Here is a 9,034-nt window from a genome sequence, read left to right on the forward strand (position 1 = left end):
AGGGGTAACTCAAGAGAAAGGCCTTGTCCGACCCGGGTTTGGTGAAAGGCCAGGGCTCAGTTGTTTAAAACGTTTCATCTGGATCAGAATGATCCCCATTCTTTTCTCTGATCTGGCTGATTTCCCCTATATGACTCAAAATCAGCCAGATAGATCTGATCCTGGATAGCAAAAAACCCAACTGGGCCCAGGGTGGTTTTCTAGTCCCAGTCCGTCCCTGTCTACCAGTTCAAAACGACCACACTCTCTCTAGATTCTGGTAACAAAATGTGTTTATTGGAGTATAGAAAATTAAGGCACTGTTCAAACACAGTCATTATGACCTCCCCGGTCTTTAACTCAATAGGCTACATTAGGGATGCTCCGATCTGGATTTTTGGGGCCGATACCGATCACCGATTTCTTTCCTCAAGATCAACCGATACCGATACCGATTTTTAAAAAAATACATAACTGTAGGCCTACTGACTAGATAGCCTACATATTTTTTGCTTTTTAGACAAAAGTTTTGATCCATTAGGCACCAAGCAAACGCAGACCCATTTTTATGGCATAGTAAAAGTCTGGCCTATCACCCAGTTAGGGCCTGAAGCCCAAGTCAGTCGATATGGCTGTATAAAAGACATCATAAACGTGGCCTTCATGGTTTACATACTGTTACGTCCTCCTATGTTTTCTGTTCAGTTATCTGTCTTCCCCAGGGGGGGGGGGGGGGGGGGGAAAAAAAAAAAAAAAAAAAACGTTTTTTGCGATCGGCCATTTTTGCCGATCACCGATCGAGTCATTTGGAGTGAAATCGGCCGATTTAAATCGGTGGCCGATAAATCGGAGCATCCCTAGGCTACATGACCATGAATGGCTCTAACAACATCGTTAGTACGATCAGATCAGATCATTAGTAGGAAGGTCAGTTCATAGATAAGTATATTAATATATAATATTTAATTTGAAACAACAGAAGTCACTAGCCTAGCCTGATTTAGTAACAACACTGCTAGAGGTGGGTATTCTGCTCAGTGTGAGTGTGTGAGTGTGTGTGTGAAGGACGACCGTCGTCCTCCTCAGGGCTGTGTGTAACGCAGGTATCTCTTCCCAGAAGGCACCTCTTTGGTGGTCACGCCATTCGGGAATAGGGCTGCAGCTTCGGCGTCGGAGAGCGATGGAATAACCATGACCTTGTCACCAACCTGAGAGAGAAAGAAAGAAAGAAAGAGAGAGAGAGAGAGAGAGAGAGAGAGAGAGAGAGAGAGAGAGGGAGTTACCTGCAGAGCCCTTTGGTGTCCAGGTGTGTGTCCAAGTGTGTGTGAGTGTGTGTCCAGGTGTGTGTGAGCGTGTATACAGGTGTGTGTGAACGTGTGTCCAGGTGTGTGTGGTCGTGTGTCCAGGTGTGTGTGAGCGTGTGTCCAGGTGTGAGTGAGCGTGTATACAGGTCTGTGTGAGCGCGTGTCCAGGTGTGTGTGAGCGCGTGTCCAGGTGTGTGTCCAGGTGTATGTCCAGGTGTGTGTCCAGGTGTGTGTCCAGGTGTGTGTCCAGGTGTGTGTCCAGGTGTGTGTCCAGGTGTGTGTGAGCGTGTGTACAGGTGTGTGTGAGCGCGTGTACAGGTGTGTGTGAGTGTGTGTCCAGGAGGTGTCGTTACCTTCCAGTCGACAGGTGTGGCCACCTTCTTCTGGGCCGTGAGCTGCAGGGAGTCGATGACTCGGAGGAGCTCGTCAAAGTTGCGTCCCGTGGTGGCGGGGTAGAGGATAGACAGCTTCAGCTTCTTGTCTGGACCAATCACAAACACCTGGGGCGGGACAAGAGGGGAGGGAGTTACACAAACGTCGCCGGTGCGTTCACGTCACAGAGGTGGTTTTTCTGTCTTCACGTAGGAGTTCCGTCTTTCTGTCTGTCTGTCTGTCTACACGTGTGTGTGTGTGGGGGGGGGGGGGAGACACTCACACAGCGGGCAGTGAGGGGCAGCCCGTCCTTGTCCAGCTCGTCCGGGTCCAGCATGCCCAGCTGGACAGACAGCTTTCTCTTATCGTCAGCGATTATGGGGAAGGGCAGGGGACTGCCAGCCTCACCCTTAAACGCCATCACGTCCTAGAGAGAGAGAGAGAGAGAGAGAGAGAGAGAAAGAGAGAGAGAGAGACACAGAGAGAGAGAGAGATGTTGACGGAATGGAATCAGCTCATTCCATGCATCCAAGTCTCACAAGACTTATCAAAATAAGGCAGGATTTTTTCTTTTTTTTATAAATCTCACGGGATTTATCAAAATAAGCCTGGATTGTCCTTTAGCGACGTTGATGGAATACCCGCCTTGGTGTGATGTTAACTGGTGTGAAGTGTACTTGTTGTGTTCACAGGTCTGTCCCAACTGTGGTAGCCTTCTCTAATATCTGGACACCAGACAAGGCAAATAGTCCTTGATGTGGGAAGAAGACTCTTATTCTAGTCACAAGGGTTCAGCCAGAGGTGTGTGTGTGTGTGTGTGTGTGTTTCTCAACAGGAAGAGAAAATAAGGGGGGGGGGTGTCTCACTAAGATAAATACAAAACATCCTGATCAAAACAGTGAAAGTCATCCCAAAGCCTTTCAGGAACAGCTGCTGTCCAGGCAGCGATTGCATCCATTATTCATGACCGTTGTTGTCGTTGATAAATGAACAACTCAAAAACCTGCACTCAACAGTTCCACTTCTAACGTTCCAAACTTCTCTGTGTAGAACTTTGGAAGGAGGCGGTGCTGTGTTACCCTAGCAACCTACTCTTTCTGTCCAATCACTAAGGGGCCCAGTGTCTGATTCCAGAACTTGGCTAGCGAACAGAACTATTTTCCTGTTGGACCATTGAGGCCAGAGAGGGAGGGACAAGGTATTGTCACTCAGCAACTGCCTATCTAGCCAATCAGGAGGGGCCCTGTGTGTGTGTGTGTGTGTGTGTGTGTGTGTGTGTGTGTGTGTGTGTGTGTGTGTGTGTGTGTTTTAGGGGGTAGCCAGCCTATCACTGGCTACTTGACCCCCTCCACTTGATACAACCTGGTCATCTGTGTACGCATTTAGAGCAAGATGACGTGGTGGCAAAACTGATTTTAGGACCCTGTTCTCTTCCTCCTCTTTAGGGCCAGTGAAGAGGACATTCAGAAACTCTTGGAGGACATTCTTTATAATAGAAAAATATATACAGTATATATATATCTTAAGAACCAACACATGTTTGGCCTGTAGCCTTCATCAGGGTTTCACAGAAGGAGAATTGAAGGAGCCTCCTATGGGTTGAGGGACCCGTCACAATGGGGAACCAAAACGTGACGTGAACAGTAAACGAGTTGCAAAACACCCAGTTGAAACAGGGTTCCCACACCTTCTATAACATCAAATTCAAGCACTTTTCGAGGACTTTCAAGACTCAATTCCCTCAAATTCAAGGACCCAACACGGCATAGTTTGAGACAGATCTAGATGAGAATTTATATAATAGGAACTATCCACTCACAGAAAACAATTAAAGAGAGGCTTTTGAATGTAGAGGCTTGAACACTAGATGGTCTCTTGCCTTCTCTACCACAGCACAGCAAAACAATATATTGTTAAATATGTGTAAAGTTACTGTGTTAAGTTAAGCAATACAGAGACTTATCTACTATAATTACATAAAACATTTTTTAAAATATATACTATTGTTTTTTAGAGAGAGAGGGGGGGGGGGGGGGATTCAAGCACTTTCAATGACCCATGTCTATTTTCAAAAACTTTTAAGGCCTTGATTTTTTTTTCTCAAACTGGGAAACCTGTTGAAAGTTCCTCTTTAAGTCCATGAAGCCTCTGTAAGATCTGTAAATTATCTGTAAGACCACCAAGTGTTTCCAGTTAAGACAAGGACACGTTCAAGAGCTCCGCAACACTACAGAACGTTCAGATGAATTGTACAGCAGTTGTACAGTACGGAGGTGGAAGAGAGGGTTGAGACACGGCCATCTGTAGAACATTAAGCTTCGTCTGGACTGTACAGATGGGATCCAGTCTCACAGGGGATTTAGACCGTGTGTGTGTGTGTGTGTGTGAGAATGTCTGTGTGTGAACTGGAAGGCGGGGGGAACATGCTGACACTGCTTCGATACGGTAGTAAATCATTGAGAGGCTGCGTGTGTGTGTGTGTGTGTGTGTGTGTGTGTGTGATGGACTGACCTTGCTCCAGGCCAGGTGATCCGCCACGCTGTCGATGGACAGGGCGATCATCTTCACGTTCCGCTTGACGAACTGATCGCTGACCTTGGCAGCGCACGCCAGCTCAGTCGTACACACGGGGGTGAAGTCCCGGGGATGGGAGAAGAGGACACCCCATCTACAGAGAGAGAGAGAGAGAGAGAGAGAGAGAGAGAGAGAGAGAGAGAGAGAGAGAGAGAGAGAGAGAGAGAGAAAAGGAGGAGGTTGAAAAGCGAGTGTAGGAGAGTAGGAGAAAGGAGAGAGAGAGAGAGAAAAAGGGAATGAATGGTGAGGCTCTTGGGAGGAAATACCACAACAAGTCAGCCAGTCCCAGGCTGTGGAGCAACAGGTGGTTGGGAGTCTGGGCAGAGCCAGGGATAAGACGCCACTAAGCCCCAGCTGCACACGGGCTTGGACCGCAGAGAACCAGGAGATGGAGGGAGATATGTTCACTTACAGGCAGCTCAAACACCGACGCTTCCAAAGTTGTTTGTCTATTGTGTTATTATTGTATATTTCTTAGATATTTCTCCTGATATTTGCACCGTCGAGGAAGCTGGCCAAGTAGGCATTTTAGAACTGGATCCTGCTGCGCGTGACTAATAAATGAGTTGATTTGACCTGCTTGTGTTCTTCATGATGAGGGAGCGCCGCATCTGAACAAGGCTTATGCTAAGAGAGGGACAGTCGCTAGAGGCTAGCATGCCTACACTTTGACTCAATGTGTGTGTGTGTGTGTGTGTGTGTGTGTGTGTGTGTGTGTGATCATCTGATCAAGAGGGGGAGGAGAAAAAAAAAACAGAATCACATGATCCCTTCGGAATGTGTGTTTGGCCGGCGTCGCATTGGGTGTGTATCGAAAAACAGGAACAGTCAGGTAGTCAAACTAGTGTTTACAGGAAACTGGATGCTCTTTCTGTTAGAAACTTCCTGATCCTCCTCCTCCTCCATCCTCCACTTGCTTCCTCATCAAAAACACATCAGAGGAGAAGATCATGGTTCCTCCCTTGAGATGTTCTACCCCTAATGTGTTTTACATCATCCCAAAGGGACAGGGTCATGAAGCAAAGCAGAAGCTGGTGATAGTTCATGGACATGGACTTGTCCTTTTCGGAGCGACGCAGGGCCCTACATCTTAACTGTTAGACACTCGCTCCCTCGCATCCTCTCCTCCGTCCTCCACTCGCTTCCTACTCAAAACGCATTGTTGTGGAGAGCGGAGGAGGAGAGATGACGACGCAAAGAATCGAGTTTCTACTGCCGATCTAGCCAATCAGCAGGGGCCCTGTGTGTGTGTGTGTTTTAGGGGGTAGCCAGCCTATCACTGGCTACTTGACCCCCACTCCACTTGATACAACCTGGTCATCTGTGTACGCATTTAGAGCAAGATGACGTGGTGGCAAAACTGATTTCAGGGCCCTGTTCTCTTCCTCCTCTTTAGGCCCAGTGAAGAGGACATTCAGCAACTCTTGGAGGACATTTTTAAATAATAAACCAACACATTTTTGGCCTGTAGCCTTCATTAGGGTTTCCTGATGAAGGCTACACTCACTCCCTACTCAAAACGCATTGTTGTGGAGAGAAGAGGAGAGATGACGACGCAAAGAATCGAGTTTCTAAGAACTGAAACCTGTTGGGAGTAAACTGATGCTCTGTTGAATGACCACACCTTTCTGGATCATAATACTGGATCATAACACGGCCCTTTCTCTTTCCCCTTTCTCAATTGTTACAAAACCGATGCCCTCTCCACTACCCTCCACTCGCACCTACCCAAAACACATCAGACCAGAACATCCAGGTTTGCACCTGTTCTTCCCAAAGGGAATTAAACCTTCAGGTGAAGAGTTTTTTTGTTTTGTTTGTGCATCTTTTTTTTTTATGTCTGTACTTCCTGTATTGTATTTCTCTCAGTTAAGCATTCCATTCCAAATGTCGGTTTGAAATTGAAAGGAGACTACAGTAGCAAATGATTATATTAATTTACATTTTGAGTAGGCTTAATCAAAGTACGTTTCATGAGTAATATTTTGCTTTATAAAAATGAAACTTCTGTGTTTTTTATATGCAGAAAAAACACATTAAGGAAAGTATGTATGAAGACAGTCTCATGTTTGAGCTTCATTGTTGGTGTCTCCCATTGTTGTTACAAGTGAGGATGAGCAGCGTGACATTTTAAAACAACAGGCAATTTGTCTAACAGTTGGTGGCCTTCTGTGGGACAATAGAGCCCAAGTTACATTGCAGGCAGGCAGGCAGGCAGACAGGCAGACAGGCAGACAGACAGACAGGCAGGCAGGCAGGCAGGCAGGCAGGCAGGCAGACAGGCAGGCAGACAGGCAGACAGGCAGACAGACAGACAGGCAGGCAGGCAGGCAGACAGGCAGACAGGCAGACAGACAGACAGGCAGGCAGGCAGGCAGACAGGCAGACAGGCAGACAGACAGACAGGCAGGCAGGCAGGCAGGCAGGCAGGCAGGCAGACAGGCAGGCAGACAGGCAGGCAGACAGGCAGGCAGGCAGGCAGGCAGGCAGATAGGTGGGTCATTGTTTCCAATCAAATGGGTTGTGTTGTGTTATGTTTAATAATGTGTCCGTATTGAGTTTATGGGTTGCACTTTAACATAATCACTTTTGGCTTGTCATTTGTGCAACACTATATTTTGCACTTGTAGACCTTGATTAACAAGGTTGCAGCCAGAATAGTCAGCACATTGGTTGCATTTCAGTTTGGGGAACTACAGGGGTGTGGCTATTACCGGTACAAGATCAGAATGCTGCCAAAAACCTCATTACAGAGATAATATCATCTGTTTAAGAGAGACATTTCAATTTGAACAGTCTGAGGAAGGGCGATAACAACAAAAAGAGAGTAGAACATTGGGTCTGCCCTTCCACCTCTTGCTTGTCCATTATGACTGTGAACAGACGACAGAGATCTGAACTGTTCAGTAGGAACCAAACGCTCCCATAGAGGGTTGAACTCTGATTCTGCAGAATCATTCAGCCTTAGGGCAGGACATGCTTGAGCTCCTCCCTCTGTATGTGTGTCTCTCTCTCTCTCACACACACACACACACACACACACACACACACACACACACACACATGTGACACACGTACACACGTGAGAGATCACCACATCTATCCACCCCCTATCCCTGACCATGACCCATGACCATGACCCCCGGCCCCCTACCTACACCCTCCCCTCAAAGTCTGCTATTACCTAACTACATCCACCAACGGCCATGTTAATGATTAAATTGAACCATCTAGCCTGGGGAAAACACTTCATTTACCACAATTCCGTTGCGGTTGGTGACCTATCGCACCCTCTGGACTTGTCTGGGGTTTGTTCGGATCATGCTTGTTATATAACAAGCCAGTCGAACCATACCGTCCTTGTCTAAGCCCAGTGCATCCATGTGTGTGTGAGTGTTATGTAAATGCTGCCTGCTCTGCTGCCTGTCCACTGATACTGGGTCAGCAGATCGGATGCCAACTTTGCGGATCAATCCCTCTCTCAGTCACAGACAATGGCAGCATTGTCTCTCCCTGGCACTGCGTAAATAGGGGATATAAAACCACACTGTTTTTGCCTGCAGTGTTATCGCTCAGCCCACGAGGTGTCGCCTGAACCCACGTTAGATTGCGATGCTCTGCTGATCTGAGATCGGTATTCAAGGACAGTCACCACCGCGTCAACATCCGTCATGTTGAAAACGAAACATTTCCCAGATCAGTGCATGATTTTTAGAAGATTATATATCTCAGATCAGATCTCGTTTTGGCTTCCGCATATACGAGTCGCTCAGAACTCTTTCTATTCTATATACCTGAACACAGCTACTGTAGGACATTACGTGAGCTTAGAATGATAAGGTTCTATCTCCGTTTAGGGCAGTTCAGAGATATTGAGCGTCAAAGTTTGTACATTCCATTATGTTTGGTGAGATGGAACCTTTGTATTTTATGAATTACTAACTAAAAAATGTCAACATTTAAAAAAATAACACCACACAGGCATTAATAAACACCTAATGGATCAGATTATGTAAAAAAACTAAATTTTGACAAAAATGGAGATAGAACCTTCTATAATAATAATAATTCTAACGTCACGATTACACAACCATGATTGATGTTGTAACTCATGCACACAGCAAGATTGTTGCAAACTGCTACTGAGTCTGCACACTCTGGGGTTATGCAACTGTTAGAAAGGAACAGATCAAGTGTCACCGGTGATGATGCATGATGTCCAAGTTCAAGTTCAGATGGAAACAAACTTACGAATCTCCCAGGAAGTCGTGGAGCTTGATCGTGCCGACGGTAGTCTCGGCCTCGAAGTTGGGGAACACATCTCCCAGCAGAAGCCCAGGCATGGTGGCAGTTTCTCTGTTCTCAGGGATGAAGCGACACGCTGGACCGAACAGTGTTGTAACGTGGTGTCTGGTGGTGAGAGCAGAGAGAGGGGGGAGGTGGTTCTTACACACGGCACTTCATGAATGGAATGGGAGGGGTTATGTTCAATAAACCACCAATCGTGGGTCTGTATGGAGGGTGGATCGTGCCACATTCAAATGCAATACACACATCGGAATGCAATACACACATCGGAATGCAATACACGTGTAACACTAAATACAATGCAAAAATACGGCATATTTGTGCCTGTAGTTTATTTGTACTTAATAATGGGCCTATATGTTTGCTCCTGACTGTGGGGCAAGGTATTTATGACCTCCTGGCCCCTCCCCCTGACCTGATAGGACCACTGTCTGTGACTGCATCTTGACCAAGTTTATAAGTAAGGATGTGGGCTCTGGCCCTGCCTCTCTTCTCCC

The 9,034-nt window shown here is 46.8% G+C and overlaps 1 protein-coding gene across 1 annotated transcript; it reads right to left on the reverse strand.

Moving 5' to 3' along the window:
• Positions 1-254: 254 nt before the first annotated feature.
• On the reverse strand, positions 255-8,662 carry prdx6 (peroxiredoxin 6). The gene is made up of 5 exons (XM_080536154.1): positions 8,481-8,662; positions 4,167-4,323; positions 1,939-2,082; positions 1,637-1,783; positions 255-1,187 (listed from the first exon to the last, which is right to left on the reverse strand). The coding sequence occupies exons 1-5, from the start codon at positions 8,570-8,572 to the stop codon at positions 1,062-1,064; spliced, it is 666 nt and encodes a 221-aa protein (XP_080392280.1). The 5' UTR covers positions 8,573-8,662; the 3' UTR covers positions 255-1,061.
• Between the last annotated feature and the right edge of the window lie 372 nt (positions 8,663-9,034).

Source organism: Nansenia antarctica (genome assembly GCF_963989245.1).
Source record: "Nansenia antarctica genome assembly, chromosome: 7".
Taxonomy (NCBI): domain Eukaryota; kingdom Metazoa; phylum Chordata; class Actinopteri; order Argentiniformes; family Microstomatidae; genus Nansenia; species Nansenia antarctica.